We start from the raw sequence: 27,296 nt of genomic DNA, 5'->3' as shown, positions 1-27,296 counted from the left end.
GTCGTAGGTGTAGAGTGAGTACAGGAGAGGGCTCAGTACACACCCCTGTGGAGCACCAGTGTTCAGTGTGATGGGGGATGAGGTGATGCTGCCCAGTCTGACCACCTGGCGTCTGTCAGACAGGAAGCTAAGGATCCAGCTGCAGAGGGAGCTGCTCAGTCCTAGATCCTGCAGTTTCCTGTCCAGCTTCGAGGGAACGATGGTGTTGAATGCTGAGCTGTAATCTACAAACAGCATCCTCACATACGTGTCTCTCTTCTCCAGGTGTGACAGGGCAGTGTGTAGTGTCAGGGCTATGGCATCATCAGTGGACCTGTTGTGGCGGTATGCAAACTGTAGAGGGTCCAGTGAGTCGGGTAGTGCAGAGCAGATGAAGTCCCTGACCAGCTTCTCGAAGCATTTGCTTACGATGGGGGTCAGGGCTACAGGTCGCCAGTCGTTCAATGAGGAGATGGTGGAGGATTTGGGTACAGGGACGATGGTGGCCATTTTGAAGCAGGCTGGGACTACAGACAGAGAGAGGGAAAGGTTGAAGATGTGCGTGAACACTCCAGCCAGCTGAGCCGCGCATGACCTGAGGACGCGGCCGGGAATCCCGTCCGGACCAGTAGCTTTGCGTGCGTTCACCTTCCTGAAGCACTTCCGCACATCCTCCTCAGACACAGTGTGACACATGAGTGAGCGTTGATTTAATGCCGTATTTTTGCTTTTCGATAACGATATCCACAGTCATCATTAAAGAGTCACCAAACTGTGTTTAACGGCCAAACTCATAATGAGTATTTGGTAGCGAAAGATCAAAATAAAAACCTTATTAAATCCAAGCGAGTCTGAGGGGTTCATATGAGACAAGAAATTTACCATGAAGTTAAAAAGCTATGCTAAATCAAGCATGTAAATTATTAATTAAACAGCACACATTTTCTAAATGTTTAAGTGGAATGAAATGTGTGCTTTCTTTTGTTCTTTCTCTCCAGGACGCAGGAGCTTTGCTGTGTGATACAATAGTATCCCGAGAAGACTGCTGCTGTGAATTGGCTTTGTGCAAATAAAATAAATTATTAACACCTGCAAAGCTTCTCCTCACCTGTATGTTGTGTTTTACTTAAATTAGTACATCTCAGCAGTACTAACACAGTAAACTGAGGTGGTAAACAGTAATATATGCACTAATCAATAAATAACAATACGCTTGCATTTAGTTTAAAGCCGCTAATATGGGAATGTTTGTGAATGTTTATCTTCAAGATTACCTTTTTGATCAAACTTATAGGTGGAGCTGGATTGTGGGACTCTCAACCATTCTTGGTACAGCCACTGTGGAAAAAAAAGAGGTTTGGGAGCACAATAACCACAATAACCAAAATTATTGCAGCGGTGTGAAATGAACTTGATCTCACTGCCTTTGAAATGGTTGATTGAAAAATGGGGATCAGGTTTGTGCGACTACTCTTAGTTGATGCCTTTAAATAACTGTGGAGCATCAAGATGATGACAGAACAGCAACAAGATTGCATGGGATCCATTTAACAGTTACATGAAATCTGTTTGTGGTATTATGGCAATTGACATCTGTTGCTGTCTACGTGCACAGAAATTTGCATTAATGTGAATTCTGCAAAGCAATGTAACTGCAAAGTAACACAGACCACTTATTTTTATGTAGTCTATGAATATTACCAATTAGGGACCAGCTGAGTCAAGTCCCCAATTGCCAATAGACACGTTGCAGATAGGTTATGTTCATCGGTATAGTCTGACTCAGTGAATGTGTTGGCAATCCGTCTGCATTTATAAATAAGATGGCAATTAGTCGCAAACTTCTCCAATCTGCCTGAGAGCAACTGCAGTCGGTCCAAGTTAGACTGTAATTGTTTACACAGAGGTTGCTTCCCACCAGGCGACCTGTGCAACCTCCAATCAAAAATGATATCCCATGAGCATGCAACACCCTCAGCCTCTGGGTAAACAGTTGGTCACTGCAAGTATTTGCAAAATGCTGAAAGATTCAATGCAGTAACCAACAGCACCTGCCGACTTTTCCTAGTTCCTTGGAGGTTACTGCCCTACTTTTTCTCTAGTGTGACTAGGCCAGTAATTATGGCTGTAGGCTCAGGCCACTGGAGGAACTCCAGTGCACTGAGAATTTCTTAACTCCCTTTGTTTTCCCTATGAGGCTGCTGCATGTCATTAACATGTTGTGTGGTGTGCATTATTGTCCTGTTTGCTATATGTTGTCTCTTTATGCTTCTCTTACCTCTTCATTCAGTCAGTTCCTGTTAAAGGACAGTTCTTTCTCCCCACTGCTGCCAAGTGCTTGCTGACTGAATTCAATTGTTCTCAATTTAGCCTTGTTTATACACACCTAATACATAACAACAGTCCTCTCAAGGTTCCTTGGAAGTCTATAGATTGCTGGGCTGACCTTGTGAACGATAAAAATAAATTCGAACCAAACTGAAAGAAATCATCTTGGACTTTGTATGTTTAAATAATGATTGATAACGATTAAAGACACCCTGAATAATTTAAACACAACCATTTTGTAATGCAAGCAATGTGATCAGGAGAAGGTTTTAAAGAGCAGAGTGAGGAAAAAGGAAAATGGCGAAATGTCCCTGAGGTTTGAATGAACTTGGATATTGTTATATCATGCTCCCTGTAAAATGTCTAATACTACACTGTGTGTGATTTGATGCCTTCTACGGATTGCAGTATTCTGAAAATGCTTGTTTTTGAATGCGGTTTAATGAGCGGAGGAAGCCTTCATCTTTCTGTATGTCTCCTGAAACGTGACAGCAGCGAGATATAAAAGGCTTTTCCTCGTGTCTGCACCGTCAGCTGCTGCATGTGCCTCTTTTGTGCAGATCTTATTAGTGGAAGCACTACAGTGTTTTGGCAGGGAGACAGTGGATGGCGTGGAAAGCGAGTTGGACTCCATTGCCTTCGGCAAATACACGCTGGGTCCCACCAGGCTAGGATGATAATGGTAATCCGATGCAATTTGAATAGGTTATGCAATTTAGAAGGGTTCGACAAATTTATGCTTTTAGCCCTGTTGCGTGGATTAGGGTCTGTGTGGTTTGCTGACCCCTCCCACACGCACACAGGCTCAGTTTGTAAAAGAGACCACTTCACATGTATCTAAAAATGTACAACATTAGGTCGACAGTAGATTTGTCATTTTTAGCTGTAGAACGATACTTTCCCTTGTTGGAAATGTAGTTCTCTCTTCTCGTCTATATAAAAAAGTGCACATGCATGATAACTACAATATGAACAACTGGAAATTGGAGCAAAAAGTGGCTGTGATGTACGAGCAAAAGTAACCCGTCTTGAATAGGGACTGAAGATGAATTTGAAGAAGCTTTCCCAGAGTAAGGTAAAAACAGTTTAAGTGTTTAGACCTGTTCATGCATCAATGTGTACACAACAGAGTGCTTTAGTTAACAATAGCGAACACTATTTTTTGTATAGGGGATTTTTAATATGTGAAGGGCAATAGTAAAAATCCAATCAATGTGGGATTAATTGTCATCTGCAGGCGCACATCATGTATTTGAAGTAAGGACCCAAAAGCGGACAGTAGGACTAAATTTAGCCAAAGCAAACCACATTTTAAGGCTGCACAAAATCAAACAAAACACAAAACAAAAGGCAAAGACTTTCACTAACACTAAACTGGGAAGAAACTAAACACTAAGGATGTGAAACATGAAACCTGAAGCTGAGAACGTGGAACATGGATGAGACACATTGGGGGAGAACTAACGATCTGGCAGAGGACAAGAGGAGACTGGGAAGAGACACTGAGTGATGAGAGCGAAAAAGACAGCTTAGCAACGAGACAAGACTGACTTCACAGGGAGGCATCAATGACTAACACAGGAAACAAGACACAAGAGGATGGGGAACAATGAGGGAGGAATTATTCTAACACAATGTATAACAGAAGAAGACTAAATATACCAAGGGGAGAACTACAAGAAACAATATACACATTACACAACCGTAGGATTCATAAGCAAACAAAACTAGAAAACCCACTAAACTCAAAACACTGGGTCACAGACCCGGGACTATGACATTAATACATTAACCTTACTTACTGTATGGAGCATTGGATACCCAAACTGCAATGTAAACCTAATATAGGTAGGTAAGTTAGTGTGCATTTAAGAGAAAATTAAGAGTACAGCACATTGGTATATTTCTGTAAGTCAAAATGCAGCTAATGAGTCAGTGTTTGGTGCAAGATTAAATAAAATGCACCACCTAGTGGTAATAACTGAGTCAAGCATGTGATGGCCTTTGACTCAGTTATTACTCAGTTACTATTATACTATTTACCTTTTCCTTTACATGGTTCCCAGTAAATGCTCGAGAACTTAAATGTGTGAATGCTTTTTGTGAAATTAGGATTAAATTCAGAGCAGGTCCACTTGTATTTATAGCAACTAAAAGTACAGACATATTAGCTTGTTGTCCTTTGAAGCTCATTGTCAAGGGGGATATGAAGATAACTGCTGCTGTGCTACTTGATTGAAGATGTCACAGCAGCAGACATGTTAGTACCAACACATTTAACATGAGTTCAACTTTTGAGTTTTATAGATTGCATTAAAACCTAAATTTGCTCTGAATAAACATAAATATGTTAAAAGGGGTTTGCGTAAACCATAATAAAATGATTGAAATGCAAACAATCCTCAAACAAAATATTTCATAAATGGATTTTATCCTATTCTTGTGCTACCAGTGGTCCTGTGCAGGCCAAGCTCACTAATGAACAATGCTGAACCAGGCTGCTGAACCAGGCTGCTGAACCAGGCTGCTGAATCCATTTTCATTGTGTACACCTGTGTGTGCTCTAAATGACCTTTATGGAAATAGCCAGTGACTCTGACTAAAGAAATTAAATAACCACCTTTACATAAACTCCACCCACTTTTTTTCTTACACATTATGCTTAAATAAATTCCATCATTGTTCAGCATGACTCAAACTATTAACTACTGTTAATTAACTACTATTGTCATGTTTTTATAGCTCTGTTATGTGGGGTTAAACACGATTTGGATACACCAGATGGGACAGAGCTGAGATTGATATAAAATATGATTCAGTTTGAGGAAGTTAAATTGTTTAGATCTTTTTTATTATCTTATGTATTTTATCTTGTTTATTGTTAGAGAGATTGTGCTGAGTTTTTAAGAATTTAGGCGTCTCCTCATGGGCCTAAATCTACATGTACATATCACAGTGTGACAGTTTCCCTCCTGTCCTTATAAAAAAAGTTCAAAGGTTGTTTTTTTTTATTGTGTTGTGAATAAGAACTCTGCCTCCTGACATCTGACCCACGTTAACTCACGTTAACTCATGGACTGAACATACACACACACACACAATGGACAACTGTACCCTCAAACACACAATAATAACATGGACTGAACCACCACTCACAACCACTAGCACTTTATATAGCCTCTGTAGAAATTATCCACATATCTCACTTATCTTAACTGCACCACTGTATAGCTCTGTGTAAACAATCATTCTGTACATACGATAATTTTTAACCCTACAACTGTTTACAACTTGCATAGTTCCCATTTCTGTATAGCTGTATATCTCAGATTCCTGTAAAGTTATTTATTTCATATTCTGTATAGTTTTTCATATTTATATCCTGTCCATATCCTGTACATAGCTTGTACTCACTACAGCCTGTACATACTTATAGTTATAGAATATTCACAACATACTTCATACCGTGTACATTATAACATACCATAATAGACCCATTTCTGTAATATACTTACATATCTATATTATTGCTAATATATATTGTAATATATCTATATCACTAAGCACTTCTGGATGGATGCAAACTGCATTTCGTTGCCCTGTACCTGTGCATGTGCAATGACAATAAAGTTGAATTCTATTCTATTCTATTCTATTCTAAGTAACCGTACCAATAAATAATTAGTTGTGTGCTACGTTAACGCCTGCCTTCACTCTTTCCACATTGGACACTTGCTAGGTGTAACTCTTGTTTGTCTTTTCTGAACTGAGTGGTTTCTGTCATATTTCAGACCTGCCTCCAGAACAAAGTGACTCGGTGTGCATCACAAGTTATTAAGGGTGGCTACGCCTAACTGGAGAACCCACTGGAAAAAGCCTGAGACCTATTTTGCTTTTTGGCCTTCATTCGATACTGAGGCGTCAAAACACACCATCAACGATACAGGAAAGGAAGAGCTAAGACAAGAAATATGCCAGACTTGGAATGACTTTGCTTTGCTTTACTTATTTATTCCAAACTCTTGGAAAACAAACTCTTCATAATTGACCCTCTGATTGTGCTCCTGATTAGAAACTCATCTGTCCTGACTCTTTCAACAGTAACACCTTTTCGTATAGAATATGCTACACTATCAAGCAACCGAATGAAATATTAATTTCTGACACGCAACCCTCTCTTTTACAGCCCGCTCTTTCTGCCAGGTGCTACAGCAAAGATAAACCACTTGTGCTGCAGCTTCTTCACCCACATTATACAGTTTTATTAGCCACACTCATCACGCTTTCACGCCAACTGCATGCATATGGTCCAGCAATTTATTTTGTTTATTTCATCTATAATTAAATGAATTCCTCTGGGCTCGCTAGTGCTAAATAAATAAATAAATATATATATATATGTGTGTGTGTGTGTGTGTGTGTATATAAATTTATTTAGATGATCATAATTTGTACTTTCAACATTTTAGTGGAACTAAAATGATGATGAGATGGTTGATTTATCATCTATGTTATGAGCCTTATAAAAGTTTTTGTGAGTTGTACAATTTGAATTTTATGAAAGTCTATATTGAAGAGAGAAAGAGCCCAATATTTATTAAAAACAAAACTTTAACATGTGAATAATGGGCAAAATGATTTACCAAAGTCACATTACATAATTCAACACTGCAGAGGATTCTGTTTCTACATTTTGCACTATGTTAAATAATCTCTCTTTCAACAGTACTATGGTTGAGCAGCGCAGGCCACGGGTTTGCTGTGTATGGTTGTGGAGCATTTTGAATTAAAAGCCCTGTGTCATCAGTATTGCCGAGATGTGCGCAGCGCTTTAACGGTTTTGTATTTTCAGCAGATTCCCTAAAACACAAAACTCATCCTCTGTGATTGGTTGTGGCTCAGCATGCTCCATTGTTCCGTCAGCCCGTTTGTTCGCTTGGTTTCCTATGCACAAACAAAACTTTCCTGCCATCCTGGGCAATATTGGGCTCCTCCGTGCTTTGACAACCCGAATTATTGGAATCTCTGACTTTTTCTAAGGGGAAAAAGAGGTATGTGATCAATATGGAAACACAGTGCAATTAACTGTATTTTGTATGGAATAAGAAAGTCCTTTTTAGTGTTGTTTGAATTAAGTTCAGTGGGTGAATCCTTGCTTCTCTTAAATTTCACTTCAATTAAATTTAAAACAGAGTGGAAAAGCCCACTTTATATAAAATATTTAAACAATATGCCATGTGTTACGGATGCACCACTGAATCTAGATGGAATAAAATTCCCGAGCTCGTGTGCATCATTTACACACTGTTCACTGTACCATGTTTGGCAGACTTGGGTATAATTTAACATAAATATATCTGGCTTTGAAAAATGTTTATCAGCCCTGCATGTGCTTTTAAAGATATAGACACTTCCTGATGCAGCAGAGTTAGAGGTTAATGATTTGTCAGATTGAGCCTGCTGCTTGTTCATGTCTTATAAGACGGTTCTTTTTTTCTTTTTCATATATATGCAATCAGATCTGTCGATAGCTCCAGCATCGCATTTGTGGCATGCCGCTGAATGTATTTAGATATTGTTTTATTCATGCCCACTGTTACTCCTCTCTGTAACAGGAAGTACTTGCTCTAATTGGTATAGCCGGGGCTCAGATGTGGTGGTGAGGCCTTGACCTGTTTTTTGTCTACGTGTCAGTCAGTGTTTTTTGGCAGGATGTACAGCTTCATGGGAGGTGGGTTGTTCTGTGCCGGAGTTGGAAACATACTCCTCATTGTCTCCACGGCAACTGACTACTGGATGCAGTATCGGCACTCCAGCAATTACATGCACCAGGGCCTGTGGCGGTACTGTGTGCCTGGGAAATGCATGACACATACAGACAGTATTGGTAAGACCTGCTGGTTGTCTTACACTGCATGTCTACAGACAGGCTTACCCTCATTAATACGTCTTAGTTGGCTCACAATTAGTCCAGAACCTTGATCAACACTGGAATACTTCCCCTCTCTTCTTTATGAGTATGGAGAACCAAAACTTCCAAAATAAAATAAAATAATATACTTTGGTGTTACAAAAAACGATGAAAAAAAAAAAATTTCTTTGTTATTTAATCAATATATTTTGTTAGTTCCAATTTTCACTATGGTTACTCCCTTTAGGTTCATGGGTAGGGATGACTGAAACTTAAAAACCTAATCTGAAAAAAAACAAAACCAAAATGTAAAAATAAAAATTAATTAATCAATAAAATGAATAAATGACTCACTGACTAAAAAATATCACAGTAGATGAAAAAATAATACATATAGCCATTAACTAATTGTAAAATGCCAAAACATTTATGCTTTAAATAGCACCAGCAATTATTTATCTCTAAAATTAAGTGGTTAATAACATTTATTAATGAATATAGATACATTCATTTTAAAAACATTTCCCCTTTCCATTTTACCTCTGTTTGCATAAATATAAAATTATTTGACTTTGAAACCCACCCTGAGAAAACATCACATCTACACTTCTTTATGTGCACTCATAAAAGCGTGCACAGTCCAGACAAACTGCTTTATTTGTTGGCAAACATTTCTGAACCTAGTGTTGATCGACAAATAAAAAAACTCCCTGAACCCACAACATATTTTGATGTTTGGTAATAAAGTAGGAATGCGGGGAGTGATGTAAAAAGAGCATTAAAAATAAGGGAACTATTTCAAAATTGAAAATAATATAATAAAGACGCGAAAGGCTTGCATTGAATTATTTATTCATTTATTTCTGGCTTTGGCACTTTCAGTCCTCCATACAGGGGGACTGCGAAATTGTGCTTCCACCTCAAGTAGGTTGCGAGTCACACTAGTGGCACAGATGTTATTAGGAAATCTATTTTTGGTGGGGAGCCTGTGTGTGAGATTTCTTCATATGCTTTTATTTGCACCAGCAACACAACATAAAACAGCTTTCCATTTTCTCTCTTACTTCATCACATTTTTTGACATGCTCTAGATGGCAAGCTAGATCTGTCTCCTACATTAGGACAAGCACAAATACAGGCAACATATAACTTCACAAACTGAATGTGTAACAAAGAATAAACATACTTCTAAAGTCTGCATTTATTAAGTCTGGCCTGTCTCGCTCTGGCTCACAGCATACTGGGATGCCACCCGGGCCTTCATGATCCTTTCCCTGCTGGCTTGTTTCATTGGCATTGTGATTGGCGTCATGGCCTTCATCCACTACTCCTCCTTCGACGGGTTTGACAAGACATTTGCAGCTGGCATCCTCTTCTTTATCTCCTGTGAGCTCCTCACATGCAGTCATATAAAAGCTTTCCTGGTATAGCAGAGAATTAGCACCTCCGGTACTTACGCTATCTTTTTGTGCAGGCTTCTTTGTGTTGCTGGCGATGGCTGTGTACACAGGGGTGACGGTGAACTACTACGGCAAACGTTATGGCAGCTGGCGATTCTCCTGGTCCTATATAATGGGCTGGGTGGCAGTGGTGCTCACGTTCTTCTCAGGTTTGGATCTCATGATGCTTTAAGTGTTATGTGTTTTTTATTTTTAACTGAACTATTTACCCTACCCTGTTTCAGGTATCTTCTACATGTGTGCCTACCGGATGCACGAATGCCCAAGAAACTCTAACTCGCGCTGACCTGCCGAACACTTCAACATATGTTCTCACACGTGTACCAGCAATGGTCCATAACCTGCGACCAAGAGGAACCAATACACCCCCATGAACTTTCCAACATCTTAAGTAGTCACGACTAAGCAAAATAAATGAGAAAAATGTTGTTGCCTGTCTTGTCTCTGCTCTATTATTGTGCACACTATCAGGACCAGCAAATAAACTTTGATGGTAAACTACCCACAAAAACACAAAGGAAGCCTTGAAAAACTACAAGCATGTCTGCTTAGTCATCGGCTTTGATGCAGTTTCAGATTTAAACGTGCAGGCTGAAAGCCATGCCTGAGAAAACACTCCATAGTGCTGCTCAATTTCACAGAAAAGCTTTGAGGCAATAAATAAATGACTCGGAAATCATGAAAATATTTCATTTGGTTTAATTTAGCTAATCGTTGTGCAATAAACAACAGTTTTAGCTTCATATATCAACCCAGAAAAAACACTGGGAATGCAAATGTGAACTAAACTCAAAGGAACTTCACTTCCAAGAGAAACTGTTAATCAATAAAGTCACAGTGCAGATACAGCCTTAAGCTTGGCATACAAAACAAAGTTAAAAAAAAAAGAAGAAGAAAAAAGTCAAAACAGTCAACAGAGAATGGAAGTTAATGGTTTTGAGTATTTACATAATACTGCGATAACATGAATGGTGTTACTCTCACACGAACGTTTCAAGAACAAAGGGAACAGGCTCATGCACATCTGTTCAAGCTGCGGCTTAGTCGACCTCCTCGATGGTGGGGCCGGAGGATCCTCCTCCTCCAGGAGCAGCACCACCCCCGGGGAAGCCGCCGGGCATGCCCCCTGGAACCCCACCTGCACTTTGGTACAGCTTGGTCATGATGGGGTTGCACAGCTTCTCCAGCTCTTTCTGCTGATGTTCAAACTCATCTTTTTCTGCCGTCTGTAGAGAAGTAACAAGAGGGAGTCAAATGCAAGTTTATTCTGAGCATTTGTTTTCAAGGTTTCTAATCACAGTTCAGCACAAACTCATACCTGGTTTCTATCCAGCCAGCTGATGACCTCGTTACATTTATCCAAAATCTTCTGTTTGTCTTCGTCGCTGATCTTGCCCTTTAGCTTCTCATCCTCCACAGCGGACTTCATGTTGAAGGCGTAAGACTCCAGACCGTTCTTGGCAGAGACCTTCTGTCTTTGCACGTCGTCCTCAGCTTTGTACTTCTCAGCTTCCTGGACCATGCGCTCGATGTCCTCTTTGCTCAAGCGACCTGAGTAGCAGAGCAATAAGATGGCTTAAATGCAAAGAACTCGATTTTCACAATCTGGATACAGTTCACTTCCTAGTTACCTTTGTCATTGGTGATTGTGATCTTGTTCTCCTTGCCGGTGCTCTTGTCGACTGCAGACACATTCATAATGCCGTTGGCGTCGATATCGAATGTCACCTCAATCTGTGGAACCCCACGTGGGGCTGGTGGGATTCCGGTGAGCTCAAATTTCCCCAAGAGGTTGTTGTCTTTTGTCATCGCTCTTTCACCCTCAAACACCTGATGACAAAACATCAAAAAAGCATTTTCAATGTTTCAGTCTTACATTTTAGTAAACAAATGGAAGAGGGGACTGAGGTTGTAGTTTTACCTGAATGAGCACACCAGGCTGGTTGTCTGAATAGGTGGTAAAGGTTTGGGTCTGCTTTGTGGGGATTGTGGTGTTTCTCTTGATCAGCACAGTCATGACTCCTCCAGCAGTCTCGATGCCCAGAGACAAGGGGGTCACATCCAGCAGCAGGAGATCCTGCACATTCTCAGATTTGTCACCTGCCAAGATGGCTGCCTGCACAGCTGCAGAAAAAAAAAAGAAAAAAGAAAAGTGAAATCAAGTTTTAAAATGTTGCTCATTAGTAGCTCTGTAGTGCAAGACAGTTGTTGTTCTATTTCTAAGCACACAGGGGCCATACCTGCACCGTAGGCCACTGCCTCATCAGGGTTAATGCTCTTATTGAGTTCCTTCCCATTGAAGAAATCTTGCAAGAGCTTCTGGATCTTAGGAATACGAGTAGAACCCCCCACTAGCACAATGTCATGGATTTGGGCCTTATCCATCTTGGCATCACGGAGAGCCTTTTCCACAGGCTCCAGGGTTCCTCGGAACAGATCTGCGTTCAGCTCCTCAAACCGGGCTCTGGTGATGGAGGTGTAGAAATCGATGCCCTCGTACAGAGAGTCAATTTCAATGCTAGCCTGAGTGCTGGATGACAGGGTGCGCTTGGCCCTCTCACATGCCGTGCGCAGACGACGCACCGCCCTCTTGTTGTCGCTAATGTCTTTTTTGTACTTGCGTTTGAACTCGGAGATGAAGTGGTTCACCATGCGGTTGTCAAAGTCTTCACCGCCCAAGTGAGTGTCACCCGCTGTGGACTTCACTTCAAAGATGCCGTCTTCAATTGTCAGGATCGAGACGTCAAATGTGCCGCCGCCCAGATCGAAGATGAGAACATTTCTCTCTGATCCAACCTAAAAATGTAGCATTTAATCGTAATTTGTAGATTGTGGATTTACTACATTTTTATTTTTTTTATTCAGACAAACTTTAGGGCTTTCTACACAACATCAAAAAACTCTAGCATACCTTTTTGTCCAGGCCATAGGCAATGGCAGCAGCGGTGGGCTCATTGATGATACGAAGGACATTAAGCCCAGAAATGGTCCCTGCATCTTTGGTGGCCTGGCGCTGAGAGTCGTTGAAGTAGGCAGGCACAGTCACTACGACACTTGTTACCGTCTGGAAATTTTAATAAGACTATCAATGAGAACTGTGATGAGCAGGTTTTTTTTAGTTGATTTTAAACCAGGAGGTATCTAGGCTGTAAAAGTAAACATGACACAAGCAGTGAAGTCTGCTGTTGACATTTCTGTGTCTTGCTGGGAAAGAGAGACTTAAAATAAAAGATTATAAATCTTTTTGCTCAGAAGTACCTTGCCAAGGTATGCTTCTGCAATCTCCTTCATTTTAAGCAGCACCATGGAGGAGATCTCCTCTGGGTAAAACGTCTTGGCCTCACCCTTGTATTCCACCTTTACTTTGGGTCGTGAAGCATCATTGATCACTGTAAAGGGCCAATGTTTCATGTCTGACTGGACAACGCTGTCATCAAACCGGCGTCCAATGAGACGTTTGGCATCTGGGAAGCAATAAAGGATTAATACGCAGAAACATCAAAGCTCATCTTCTATTCTTGAATTTTCTAGGGGGAAAAAAGCATACCAAATATTGTGTTGTTTGGGTTCAAGGCCACTTGGTTCTTGGCTGCATCCCCAATCAGCCTCTCTGTGTCAGTGAATGCAACATAGCTGGGTGTAGTCCTGTTTCCCTGGTCATTGGCAATGATTTCCACTTTGCCATGCTGAAAAACTCCTACACAGGAGTAGGTAGTGCCCAGGTCAATACCAACTGCTGGTCCCTTGGACATGGTTCCTGAGAATAAGATCATTATTTATAGTTGTTAATCACAGACTGGCACTAAAGTGACAGTGTGGATATGTGGCAGATGAGTAACTTAAGCTCTAAGCACTGGTGGGGTGGGGATACCATGATGCACTCTTGTAGTATGGGGTAATGAGGCTATTATCAGAGTCTGAGCTGTTCAAACAAATGGTTTCAGTGAAAGTTAAGTCCACCACACCTGTTACTAGGCCTCCTCCTTTCTGAGAACTTGGTATTAAGTGCCTTTATTACATTAACAAGGAACGACAGGAAAGCATGGGCCTCTTCCAAGAATAAGGTATTTGGACACCTATAATCAAAATCAAAATTTTTATCTCTGTGTTTTTAGTGTGCAGACTGCTGTTGGTCTAACAAGAATGCGCCATCCAAAATCACCTCTAGTGGCCATTACAAGACACTAATATTCTATATTCTGTTTTATAATCTCAAAAATATAAACTACAAAAGGGATTCTCTATCAATACATTTCTGAGTGAAACTATGTGGAAAATGTTGGGAAAACAGCTAAATAGGAAAAGCCATGTTTACTGTTGCTACAGTAGCAGATTACCAACACACTGTAATGATACCCTAATCTTAAACCACATGGGAGGTCATTATAACAAACTTTTCATGCCAGTGGGTGGCTGGGTTCCTCCTGTGGGGCATGCTGCCAGTAGTGGTGCAGCAGAAATGTGGAGACTGGCAGTTTGATAAGAGCCAGGGCTTTATGGCTTGGGTTAGCAAAAAGTAGAGCTGATTGATATATAAATATATTTGGACTGTGGTTAACAGTGGGTTGATTTTAGCTATGCTTTATTACAGTCCGCATGAACATTCCTATATTGATAAAGATAATGACGGGTAGGTTTTAGCTTGCATTCTTAATTTGCAAAATATGACAACTTATACAGGTGCTTGCTTTGGATAATGCAAAGCAACTTTATTTGCAAATTGCACTGACTCTTGTTTATACTGATGTGCTTCGCTAACACTGTTTATGGACACTGCATTGCATTTGTTTTGGGAGTGATGATGGGAAAGAGTGACTGTGCAGCAGCAAGTACATGCCAGTCTATCAGCAGCAGTGCGAGTGGGCGTGCCCTTTCATATTTCAGAAGCCTGCGAACTTTCTGGATCTTTCTTCCCACTTTATGTAACTTTAACGCATATTAGAAACTTCATCCCGACCGTTTTGAGTAAGACGGAACATGCAGCAGCAGTAGCAGTTTCTACCTGTTGTTTGTCATTTTAACTGTCAAGCATCTTATCGGTTAAGCTACACTTAACATGCATACTTAAGGATGTGTGGCAGTAAGATAAACCTAATAACAAAACAACAGCAAAAAAAAGCACCAACTAGCTTAGATGTTACCTTAAAACACTGCAGCCGTTAATGATGTTAACGTGACGCTAACCACTTGACGTCAGCATGCTACACGCTTCTCCTCTCTATACTCACCTCTGTTGTTTTCCTACTGTGGCGCAGGTTGCCTTTGCCCTGAGTGACTGGGTGTGACGGGTCCTGATCCCCGGTATCAGTCAGTAGTGTGTGTGTATGTGTGTGGGAGCGGCCGGACCTCCTCAATATCATTCCCACTCCGAACTCTCTAGAACACAGGAGGAGCGATGCTGGCCAATCCTCTCCCGTCAGTTTCAACTGCCTCGACCAGCGGTCCAATTAAAAATACCGTCAGCAGATTTCCAAAGCAGTTGCTATCAGGAAAATACAGAGAATGAAAAAAAAAAAACTAAAGTTGAAGTTTCGTTTCTAGCAATTACTAGCAAACTCACTGAGGAGAATGATCCAGCAGTGCCAAACAGTTTCTGGATTATTCCACAGGTTCCCGCCTCAGGTACTCCTGAAGGAGTTATTTTGATTGAGTGAGTTACCTGATATGGCGACCTGGGCAAAAGTGACCTTGTAGGCAGCTTTTCCCTCTTTGTTCATTGTGGAAAATTTGCTAGATTTAAGCACACAAACTTGCTATCTGTAGTCTTTGTGTCATTATAAAATCTTTCGGCGTTACAAATATTTCTTGGATTCAGTTATACCTAATTCAGCCATTCACACCAACTGCTTAATTTCACTGCTTAATTTCACTGGTTGATTTTGCAGCATTTAACTTTTCAAAGCAAGCTTAATTTTTAGATCCTAAAAAACAGATCTGACCAGACCATTGCATTAAACTTGATTTAGACTTCTCAAGGAAAGCTGTCATTGACTCATGAGGAGGTACTCTTCAGGTTGTGTGGAAGGTTACAGCAAAGGGTTAAAAGGAGTTTCCAGTTACATCATAGGAAGCATAGTTTATTAGACATTAGGCAACAAGTGCACTTGTTGCTCAAAAAGCACACCAGTACTATATACACAAATTGTGAAATACTACCATTTTACCTCAGACGCACAGCTAGGCACTGCTCTGTAGTGGTGCGCTACTGCGATCTGATACTAAGCGAATACTTGGCCAGTATTGCCAATACCAATACGGATACTTCTAACTTATAAAAGTAGCTTATGTAGAGAACAATGTGTCATGACTTATGAGATGAATCATCATCAGTTTTTTAGATTCTATAGACATTTGACAATTGATCAATCCATCCACCTCTACTGCTCCAGATGAATAGGCGCTCTGAAGTTATTTCTGCCTCCTCAGATGTGGTCCCCACTCTGCCACCAAGAGTTCAAACTACCCCACTGGCATACTGATATATGTATGAAATCTGCTGTGATACAGCTTCAACTCCTGGATGAAACAATGAATTTCCCCTGCTGCTGCATTCTCTTTTTCTTAATTTTCCTGTTTAGAAACATCAATACCTGCTCATCATCACTCAATGTCAACTTTGGGGGACAAATTTTCCCCCAAAGTACAATGTGTATATATGCTACATGACAAGGGCAACATTTCTTTCCCCTCTCATAACCACAGACACAGAACATGCAACACAATGCAACCTATACATACACCAGTACAATTACACAATACAGTAATACGATTATGCTTGCAGCTCATAATGTTTATTATATATATATATATACATTTAGAATCAGAACATTACATAAACCTGAAGGAGTCAAATACATTTTAAAAATCTTTTGGCGTCTTTTTGGCACTGTATTTAAAGTTTTAATTGGTTTTGCACCTGCTGCCACAGGATCATTAAAGTCTGCTTCCCAATCATTCTAGACCTGCAGCCCAAGCTTATTTCAAAAGGGGCATCTTTGCTGACCTTGCACCAAGATTCTGGAATGATTTCCCAAGTGACCTCAGAAATACATCAACCTTGACTGCCTTTTTTTCCAAGCTTTTGAAAGCATTTGTTTTAGGAGTCTAGGCTGTGGTTGTGGTATTTTATGTAAATAGTATGCATGTGCATAGCAAGAATTTTTAATAATTAAAATATAATAGTTCCTAAAGTCCAGCTGCCACATAGTTCAGTTTCAATGTCCATAAGTGACAGGTGCCCCTTAAAATGTTGTCCTTAATTATTTTCCTGTCATCTTGAACATTTCAAGAGGACCATTCTCCTTGTTTTAGTTTAGTTTTACTTAACTAGAATAAGTTTGGTCTCAGTGCTGGAGTCCTTATCTGAACAGGAGGAGTGCACAGCTTATCAGAGGGCCTTATTGTCTCCAGGGTCCTGGGCATGTGTCCACTTTGCCCACATAACAACACAGTGTCCTGTATCTAGTTTATATAAGCCAGTTACATAAGCCAAAAATATGTGGCTCGTTAATGGATGAGATTGTCACAGAAACCTGAACTTGATTACCTGATAGAAGAGCAATTAGCAATAGTTAAGAATAGTTAACGTCTTGCATGAGCTCTTAAAAACAAAAACAAAATAACAAACCCTTCAAAGTATTGCATGTATTTAAGAGGGAGTTAGGAAGTTGAATTAAAGTAAAATACAAAGCACTAATAAACTACAATAATACTACTCATATCTGGTCTTCAGATCTGGTCACCCTACTGCAATGTTGGATTCAGCGAAAGAGCTGTCACTCAGTTCCACAGGCAGTTTTCCCACTTGACTTACACTCACACTATTAAATCCCCCGTTGCCCAAAAAGCCTTTTCCTAATAAACCACAATGAGAAACTCTGTCAGTAAAGTGCACACAGGACACCTTTGGCTTAAATGTTTTTATTCTGAGTCTGTGAGCTGAGCAGAAAATCCCTGTGGATACTATGACCCAAGACCAGATGGTCTTAAAACACAGCAGAAAACATAGAAACTAGAAGAAGTTCTGAGGTGATGTGTCATTTCATATTCAAGTTTTTTAAAGTTCTCATTAAAGGTAACCGTTTTTAAGTTTGTTAAGGGGGAGGTATTTATTTTTACACACAAATTTTGAAGTAGGTGACATCAAGTTAGTACTATTTAATCATTTGATTAAAAATCATCATAAAACTAAGTATTTTAAAACTATATTCACCTGGTGGGTAGAGTTTACAAATTATACATTTGCATAGAAAACATATGGTGACTTTACATTATCTTCCAGCTCTTAACAGTATATACAGTCATGGTAAGAAAAAAAAACAAGCACACCCATTCTCATTCATTTCTGAGGTTTTGAATTGAACATGCCAGGTTCTGGTTCAGTGACATGTCTGAAAATGAGGTAAAAACAAAACACGACATATAACATCATGTCATTCATTTATTTAACAAACCCTAATCCAAAATGCACAAGTAGTGTGTATAGAACCACCATCAGCCAGAATAATAACCAAACTACATTCTGATTTGTTGGTGTTCCAACCGACCAGACACAGTGGTGGGTAAGAAGGAGAGGAAGACCACAATTGTGATAAATTCCCAGCTGATAGCAATGTGAAGATGTTTTCTTTTTCAGACATTCTGTTGTAGATTTGGTCTGTGATTCAATTTCATTCAAGCTTTAGCTGTTGGACACATGGTCTCACCTTTGACTCTAGAATAATTTTCATTTGTTTTGAAAGTTTTTCATTTATGAATAATGTCTCTCACTGTAAAATTACCTTATAACTCTTCCTATACTGATGGAAAGCAACAGTTATCAACTAAGATCATTGCTGATGGCTTTCCTCATTGACATTGAGTCAACACACAACTGAATGCTTTAGTCCAAAGAAGTGCCAAAACACCTGCTTTTATAGAGGTGGTCGTACTTGCACATGCTCAATTAATCAAGTACATGTGATTCGCGGCATCTAGCTGCTACTTATTGTCTTAATTCGACTCTCTTAATGGAAGCAGAAAGAGTGTCCTTGTAGTTTTCCACTCACTGCTTCTGCATTTTGATTTATTTTCTGTTAAAAAAATAATGACAGTATAATATGGCATTTTGAATGTTAATCTGAGGTTGTATTTAACTAATTAACTAATGATAAAGACCAGGTGCTCTAAATGCTAATATTACATTTTGTTTTTCTTCTGGAAGAAGTTTATTTTTGTTTGTTTTTTAACATTGTAGTATGCTGTGGTACGATTAGTAAGTACAATTAGTAAGTACGATTAGTAAGTAAATATCAGAAAGTGAAAGAATGTTACTCTTTGCAGTCTGTGAAGTACAGACTGAACCAGAAAGCATTCGCTTAACCATGTGCTATTGCTAAATAAGTATTAAGGACATAGCTGGAGGCTTCCTCTAAAGTACACAACCTGAACCAACACCCAAAATTTATGTGAGAACAGACACTGAGATCAGGGTGTAGTTCTTAAAAATGCACAAGTGGGTCACAGATAATCAAGCTTTATAAAAAAATAATGGTAAAAAAATCCTGGGGTTGGTTTACCAGTACAGTATGAGGTAGTGCTGTGCTCTGATATGACCTTTTAAACAAAAAAAGGACACCTCCTGTGTTACAAAAATGTTATGATACTGCTCAGGTGTTGCATATATTCATGGCTTTGCAATAAAGCAGGGAGTAACTGCAGTCAGTAGGTGTGGTACTAAACGATTCAATGCTTTTAGATTAATTTTACCCTATAAAGTTACAATTATAAAGAAAATATAGAAACTGTGAAACTGTCATTAAAAATAGAAGTAATCAATTTATTTGCATTTTGAAAATCATGTAAATCATGTCAAATCAGACACATAATAAAAAATATAATTTTTTTTTCCATTTCTATATACAATATAACCTCCAGGATGTATGTCATTGACTGTTTAGGGCACATCCTGCAACAAGCTACACAAAATGTATGCCTGTAACAAAGTGTATCCGTATGCTTCCATCAGTATCACAAGCATGGGATATAGAAGCTATACAAAAATAAGGTAATGTTACATATATATTTTAATTATATTTTCTATAACATAATTCAAGGTATGCACTGTTAGGGACAGTATACAATTCTTTGGGACAAGGTTAACAACTTCACACATAACACTGACAAAAAGAAAAATGATTATATTTTAGTGATCTGCATAGACATATTTTAAATTCAAAGTCCATGTGTTAAAAAGACATTCTAAGTAATTATAAGCATTACATTTAATTTATTTATTTATTTATTTATTTATTTTTTACCATAAATCTGAATGTTAAATAACAATTAGTGTGGACCCAGTGGACAAAAATACCTTGCTTGTTCCATTAAAGCAAAAACAAGCATGAAAAGCATGACAAATGTAGCGTTTTGTATTAGAGGAAATGGAAATGTGTTACAGCCCAAGTTGAAGTATAAATGCATTCTTATATAAAGTAAACACATTTTACAACAATTTAAATGTGATTATTGCAACCAAAGCCTGTGTGAACTTCATCACTGGGATCAACTTTATCAAGACCAGCTCATTTAAATTGGTATTATTTGCCTTAAAATGCAATTGTGTGACACCGGTAAACCCAGTTTTACCATCTGATAGTGGCTGACCCATTTAAGAAGACAATATGAAATGAAAGTAAATCAACTTTGACTTAGATTTTTAGAAATCTGTCAAGTTCCCAACAGCTAACACATAGTTTAAGCTGAAAGGTAAAGTGTGGACCAACAAGCGGACCATCAGTGAACATCCCAGGCTCTGATTGACCAGGTAATACTAGTAAATGTATGTACTACCCTGTCATATATGGATCCTACTGATCTGACCTGACTCACTACTCCTAAAATACTGTTCAGAATTTAATCTAACATACAATCAGTGATCACCTAAAGGGTCTTCATCCAAACTGCGCTTAAAGTCTGATGATCTGCATACTTGCACTGCTACGTCCATGATAAGCTAGGTGTAGAATCTATGCGTCACACCTAAACGCACTATATGTGTCTTTGTTTGTTTTTCCCATAAAGCATGTATCCTCAGGTTACTAATCGCCAGGGATCCCTTGGCTGTGCTTCCGAAAATATTGTTTGCTCATTTTCAGTGTGTCCCTTTGTTGTATTTTTTTTTTTTTAGTTTTTAGAGAATCAGATACAGATTAAGATTTGTTTCATAATCAAGTATCACAGCAATCATACTTTTATTACTGAAACTGAGCCCGTTTTACAGAAACAACTTGAGTGTCACAGACTTACAGACAATCGCACTCTTTTAGAACAACCTATTTTTGAGGACAGTTCCTATTGCAAATCTGCCACAGGCCTGAACCAGGTTAATAGTTTTTCCCAAGGGGTCCAGGTTTTCACCTAGCAATGCCTTGAGTAACACTGATGGTGTTGCTTGCAGACAAATGCTTTTTTTTCACAACAAAGAAGAGATTATAACCGGCATTTGACATTAGATCCCTGTAAAGTAATCTTTCTCAGGTTGTCCCTTCATGTTGTATTATGGTGGTGTTCTTTGGGGAGTCCCTTTCGTGTCTTGATGCTTCACAAAAGACCTTGGTTTTCCTCTGAGATAGGTGTGTCTTTAAGTTAGAGACTGTACACAACAGTGCTGAACGTTCTATTTTCAGTTTAGCGCCTGAGGCCAAAACAAAAAACGACCCATTACAAAACTCTGACAACAGTTACTTCTGTTTTTATCACATTATAAGATCTCCACGAACTTGTGATCAAATCACTGATCATGGCTTTTCAGACACCTTTGAAAACAGAATGTTATTTGTTTGTATATGTTTCCTAGGCAACACGTACTCCGCTTATACCCAAGACAGCAATTAAGTGTTTTTCAAATCCATAAATGTATTAATTTAAAATAGATCATATATGTTACGTTATGTTAAACAGCACAGTTTAATGAGTCTTTATACAACATGTTGACACTCCTACCAAATCCTATAGTGCAGTTTGTTTTTTGGCTATGAAACTAAATATGATGTTTCACTTCAGATAAAAAAAAAGATGAAATTAATAAAATAACCAAATTAATATAACAAGAACACAAGGTGATACCATAGGTGATACTATAATTCCTTGGCATAAATGTCAACATTTTAATAAAGAAAGTGTATCGGATGATTTTAATTAATAGACTAACTTTATTATGTGGAACTTAAATTAAAGGGCAGCATAATATGCAATAGTGCCACTGCTAATGAAGTAAAAGTCTGACATTATGGTGCCTGAAGATGCAGTATTCCATTTGTTATTGTTGTCAAAATAAGCCAGAGCTCGATGTTCAATTCTACACAATCCTAAAAATACTTTGATGATATTTTCTTCAAGATCAAAATGTATTTTAAAAGAAGAAGCCAAAATGATTTGAAAAAAAGAAGATATTCATGTTCAAGGCTCAGTGTTCAGGTTACACTATTGTCTTCCATCACCCGCCCCTGTGGGGACAACGGTATAAATAGGATCTGGAATCTGGAAGCTGAGAGGAAGAAGACCCCAGATGAAGGCTTATCGGTGAGTCTCACAATTAAAAAAAAAAAAAAAAAAATCTATTTATGAAAATTATTCAAATTAATGTGTCTGCATCAGGAAAAATATTTTTATGTATTAGCAGAGAAAAATATTAATTGTAAAAGTTAAACCTGAGAAATATTGAGTGTATTGTGAGTATTTTGAGATGTTTTTGTACTGAGACAGCATGATGAATGTGTCTATGCAGAATACAATTACTTTTTAATCATCTCAACTATGAATGTGCTATCAATTTGATGTTAATGAACTTGACTGAAAATTTATTCTGTTTTTCCTCTCAAGTGGCTGCTTACTGTGTGTTGTACAATAGCCTTAAGAAACTAATACCTCTGTAAGCTTTGCCCTGGAGGGAGGTTACCCTGTTGTTTTTGACACAGAAAAGAAATCTGTCCATTTTTGAAGAGTTTTTTTTTTCTTCCCAAAAACACTTTTTGTTAAAAGAAAATGGTGAATGCCTTATTCTCATTGTTTTGGTGTTTTCTCACAGGTCCACACTGAGAACAATGAAGCTGCTCCTTCTTCTATTCCAGCTTGGCCTAATTTTGAGGGCTGATGCTCAGACACCAGATGCTTGTGCTTTAAGTCCTACAAACAGAGCTCCAGGTTTGTATCATCATTTTCTGCAGCATGTTCTCCAGTTTAAAAAAACTCTTAAACTTCCAGTAATTTGTTCTAAATATTTTTATTTTTCCTCTCCTAGAGAACTCTGACATATCCGTGACCTGCGGCACTGAGAATATGGACTTGAGCATCTACCTTTGCCCGATATACAATGCTTTTTACAACGAGTCCCTGATGGTCCTCAATAATCAGATCACCAATTCTAGATGTTATGGGACAGCTGACTTCATTGCCGTCCCACCAAGATTAAGATTCAGCTTTCCCATAAATACAACCTCTCTATCTTTCTGCAATAATAATTTTGAGGTAACCTATGCAATAGCTTTTTGCTGCAGATTTATAATACATTTTTAAAATACATTTATTGTACGCTGTCAAGCTAAAAACTACTTCTCTGTCAACAGATAACCACTCAAGTTGGGACTGGGCAGTTTTCTGACTTTTCAAATGTCCAGTTCGTCAACATCTCTGGCACTGTTACTTCTATAGACCCCGCTGCGGGCACGATCACCTACAGGCCCCAGATCCTGTATAAGTTCTCCTGCAAATACCCCATGCAATATCTGCTCAACAACACAAACTTGGCTGTGTGAGTATGTAATGCCACATGCAAAAGATATGTGCACAAATGTATCTGTTATATTAAAAGCATAAAAAATAATAATAAAAAGAAATAAAAGCATAATATGATTGTCTTTTTTTTTATCAACTACAGATCTGGTGTGACTCTGGCCATAAAAGACAACAATGGCACCTTTCTCAGCACACTGAGTATACAACTCTACAGAGTAAGACCCTTTAAAACTTTTGGAAGATTACCAAAAAACTTTTCAAACTCAGTTACTCAGTTACTTTTCTGTGGAACAGGATCAACAGTACCAACAGATCTTAACCATCCCAGAAACAGGACTTGACTTGAAGACGAAGATTTATGTTTCAGTGAAAGCCACCAATCTAACAAAGAAGTAAGCTTTAACTATTTACATTAGACTGGCTGCGTTAACAGAAAAGACCCATAAAAAAATCTCTGTCTGTCCCCAAAGGTTCAATGTGCTGCTGGACAGATGCTTTGCAACAACAAGTCCATATCCCATGCAAAGCACCTCTTATGATCTGTTTGTGGGGTGAGTTATACAAATGTAACCACAATTCATCTAATCATTGACATACACTGAAACTCATTTCAAGCGAGCCCCTGAAACCTTCTCAAGTGCATGTATTTTGTTTCACTTTAGGTGTACACGGGATGCACAGACTGTGGTGGAACAAAACGGAGTGTCACATACTGCAAACTTCAACTTTGAGGCCTTCAGATTTGTGGAGCACAAAAATCGGACAGTTTCTGCTTTCTACCTGCACTGTGTCACCAGACTCTGTGAGACATCCACATGTAGCTCATTGCTGCCTGTGAGTGGAAGTGACTTGTTTTTACCAGACATCTTGAAAGAATTCATTTTTTTTGTATTACTAAGATAAATAAAATGTATTTTGTTTGTCTTTGTTTATTTTCGATAGAACTGTGGCACCCCCCGACTTAGGAGAAAGAGAGAGGTGGAGACCGTGTCGAGCAATGCTACAATCACCTCTCCCATCATAGTCGTGGGCAACCAGAAAACTGGTATGTGTTTAGAACAAATTGCAATAAAATATGTATTCTTGTGTTATTATCCTTTTATGCCGCTTAATAAAGATTATTTTTCACCTGATCAAATCTGCCAATACAGCTAGTGGATGAAAACAGAGGATTACATTAAATTACAATTAATAGATTAATATTTTTGCGCAATGTAAAAAAAAATTGTGCTGTCAGCATTAATCTCGTTAAAATGACGGTAACGCGGCAAATCTCCGTTAGCGAGTTAGCCCCGTGTCCGCGCTAACTTGCTAACGGAGATTTGCCGTGTTAATGCGGTTATGGCGTTAACGTCATTTTAACGAGATTAACGCTGACACAATTTTTTAAAAAATTATCAAAACTTAGTCTTTGATGGTAGATTTTGGTTACCCTGTCGAGTCTGAACCAAGTTATTTCTCCTCTGTTTTCAGGCTTTATGCTAAGCTGCCTGCATAGCCTGAATGCACCTAGCATCAGTTTATGAGATTTCTAGTGTGTTTTCAGTTTTCTAGTGTGACTTTTTTCAGAAAAGCAACTAAGCAATTCTTTTTCAACAGCACAATAAGCTTGAAATCTATCCATTTCTGACCATGACTTTTGATTCACTTTTACAGGAGAAGATCAAAATTCTGATGTATGACATTTCTGTGTTAGTGTGTACAAATTTATTCTGAAAGGGTTACTTATTCTGTCTGTAATAAGCAATGCTGACTCATTAGATATACAATGTTTTAATACCTTAATGCTTTTCTCTTTTCCTGTTCACAAAGGTGTGAATAATGGGGGCAGCTACAATGGGCCTCTGGTGGCTGTCATCATGTGTTTCGCCATATTTTCAGCACTGCCCTGACCGTTCACACTGGGATGTACATCGGGCGCAGAAAGAGAAAGTTCTAATATCTTCTGACTCAGAGTGGAGTCCTTTTACCGATCTCCCAAACTGCTAGTGCAGTATTTCATCATCTACAATGCATGGTCATTATACAGTAGATAATAAAACAGGTCATGGGGAACAATAGTAAGGAACAGTGCATGGTCTTTTTCATATTTCTATGTAGCTTTTCCATTTCACAAACATATTACATGGTGGTCGGTGGTTATCTAAGCATGCAACTTCAGTATAAATCATATAGTTTGTTAATGGGGAGATAAGGGCTCAGAATAATTTAAAATAACTGTGTATGGCAAATAAATGATTTGAACCAGGTTGTCAAGAGTCTTATTGATAAGGAATGATGGGACCTTGAAATCAATGACAATGAACTTTTAAATGATTTTTGAGTTGAGAATGGTGAAAAAAGTAGCTGCTCATGCTACATTGTTTGTTTTTTTTCTTCTTTTTGCTGCCTGTTATTGCATAACAGACAGCAGAGGGAGCTAATATGTTGATGTTAAATAATAAATACTTGTTGACATTTATCAAGTTGCATATTTGTGTCGTCCTTATAGATCTAAACATCTTTCTATATCCCTGACTATTGTTATTATTATTATTATCTCCCAAATCGCTTCATTCACAATTTTAAGTGTGGAAGAAGGATACTGAGTATGTTTCTGAGAGAGTCATTTAAAACGGCGTATATTCACAGACCAGCAACAGCAGATATTTTGATGCCTCAGAACAGTAGATACAAGTCTTGTGCATAAAATACAAATAAAAGTAGAGACTTACTCCACCATTCATTTTGTTTTAACAGTCTTTTTGGGTTTCTGTCAACTCCAGAAACAAGTATATGGCATTGTAGCTGCTAAATGTTTGTTTATCAGGTAACTGTAGGCTTTGTGCAGCAAGCATAATGAGAGTTCTCTAGTTTAAAACCATTCTCAATCTTCCACCGACTTGATTGAAATCTTTTATTTTTCCTCTCCCAGAGAACTCAGATGTATCTGTGACCTGCGGGCCTGAGCACATAGACCTGAGCATCTACCTTTGCCCGATGTACAATGCTTTTTACAACGAGTCCTGGGTGGTCCTCAATAATCAGACAAATAATCCTAAATGTTATGGGACTGCTGACTTCACTGTTGACCCACCAAGATTAAGATTCAGCTTTCCAATAAATCAAATTCTCTCTCTTTCTGCAGTAATAATATTGAGGTAACCTATATAATAGTTTTTACTTCAGTTTTAATTTTTTAACAAATTTATTGAAAGCTGTCATGCTAAAACATATTTCTCCATCAACAGATAAGCAGTCATATTAGGAGTGGACAGTTTTCAGACTTCTCATATGTCCAGTACGTCACTGTCTTTGGCACTGTTACTTCTATAGACCGCGTTGCGGGCATGATCACCTACAGGCCCCAGATCCGGTACAATTTCTCCTGCACATACCGGATGAAATATCTGTTCAACAACACCAAACTGAGTGTGTGAGTATGCCATGTGACGCACAGAGTAATACCTGCAAACTGAATCTGTCATACTCTAAAATAATATGTTTATTTGGTTGAATGCAGATCTGGTGGGACTTCAAGTATAAAATCCAACGATGGTAGATTATTCAACATGCTGAGTCTGCAGCTCTACAAAGTAATCTTTAAAATCTTTTAGAATTAACTAGAATATTAAAAAAAATACTTTTAAAACTTCATTTTCTCTATTAATTTTCCCTGGAACAGGACAAACAGTACCAAGAGATCTTAACTATCCCAGAAACAGGACTTGAAGTGAAGACAAAGATTTATGTTGAAGTGAAAGCCATCAATCTAAAAGACAGGCAAGTTTTAAAATTTACATTAATAACTTTTTTTTTAAAATTGTCTTTTTTTAAAAAAAACCTCTCTGTTTGTTCTCAAAGGT

General features: G+C 38.5%; 3 protein-coding genes and 1 pseudogene across 5 annotated transcripts; 3 read left to right on the top strand and 1 right to left on the bottom strand.

Moving 5' to 3' along the window:
• Positions 1 to 8,019: 8,019 nt before the first annotated feature.
• Positions 8,020 to 10,060, top strand: lim2.3 (lens intrinsic membrane protein 2.3). Its single transcript, XM_085430356.1, has 4 exons — positions 8,020 to 8,194; positions 9,455 to 9,604; positions 9,693 to 9,827; positions 9,903 to 10,060. The coding sequence occupies exons 1-4, from the start codon at positions 8,020 to 8,022 to the stop codon at positions 9,962 to 9,964; spliced, it is 522 nt and encodes a 173-aa protein (XP_085286482.1). The 3' UTR covers positions 9,965 to 10,060.
• A 294-nt stretch (positions 10,061 to 10,354) lies between these two features.
• Positions 10,355 to 15,293, bottom strand: hspa8b (heat shock protein family A (Hsp70) member 8b). The gene is made up of 9 exons (XM_085430355.1): positions 14,907 to 15,293; positions 13,226 to 13,435; positions 12,937 to 13,142; positions 12,590 to 12,742; positions 11,919 to 12,474; positions 11,600 to 11,802; positions 11,310 to 11,508; positions 10,997 to 11,229; positions 10,355 to 10,904 (listed from the first exon to the last, which is right to left on the bottom strand). Exons 2-9 carry the CDS (start codon positions 13,428 to 13,430, stop codon positions 10,719 to 10,721), a joined length of 1,941 nt encoding a protein of 646 aa, XP_085286481.1. The 5' UTR covers positions 13,431 to 13,435; positions 14,907 to 15,293; the 3' UTR covers positions 10,355 to 10,718.
• Positions 15,294 to 22,093: 6,800 nt separating this feature from the next.
• LOC146694265 (zona pellucida-like domain-containing protein 1) lies at positions 22,094 to 25,684 on the top strand. Of its 2 annotated transcripts, none has more exons than XM_085478862.1 (10): positions 22,094 to 22,239; positions 22,745 to 22,860; positions 22,958 to 23,184; positions 23,283 to 23,467; positions 23,594 to 23,666; positions 23,746 to 23,843; positions 23,922 to 24,002; positions 24,114 to 24,285; positions 24,394 to 24,496; positions 25,264 to 25,684. In XM_085478862.1, exons 1-10 carry the CDS (start codon positions 22,226 to 22,228, stop codon positions 25,341 to 25,343), a joined length of 1,149 nt encoding a protein of 382 aa, XP_085334988.1. In that variant the 5' UTR covers positions 22,094 to 22,225; the 3' UTR covers positions 25,344 to 25,684. The 2 variants fall into 2 exon arrangements, with proteins under 2 accessions (XP_085334988.1, XP_085334987.1); XM_085478861.1 differs by having other exon boundaries at positions 25,213 to 25,684.
• On the top strand, positions 25,499 to 27,211 carry LOC146694264 (zona pellucida-like domain-containing protein 1; annotated as a pseudogene). The gene is made up of 5 exons (XR_014923836.1): positions 25,499 to 25,511; positions 26,366 to 26,591; positions 26,682 to 26,866; positions 26,954 to 27,026; positions 27,116 to 27,211. The product of XR_014923836.1 is annotated as a zona pellucida-like domain-containing protein 1 (transcript).
• Positions 27,212 to 27,296: the final 85 nt, after the last annotated feature.

This window comes from Copadichromis virginalis, linkage group LG14 (genome assembly GCF_057382275.1).
Source record: "Copadichromis virginalis isolate Kocher_CV1m ecotype Utaka linkage group LG14, C_Virginalis_male_GT1.1, whole genome shotgun sequence".
Taxonomy (NCBI): Eukaryota; Metazoa; Chordata; class Actinopteri; order Cichliformes; family Cichlidae; genus Copadichromis; species Copadichromis virginalis.
The sequence above is the reverse complement of the archived record's forward strand: the minus strand, read 5'-3'. Positions and strand labels throughout refer to the sequence as shown.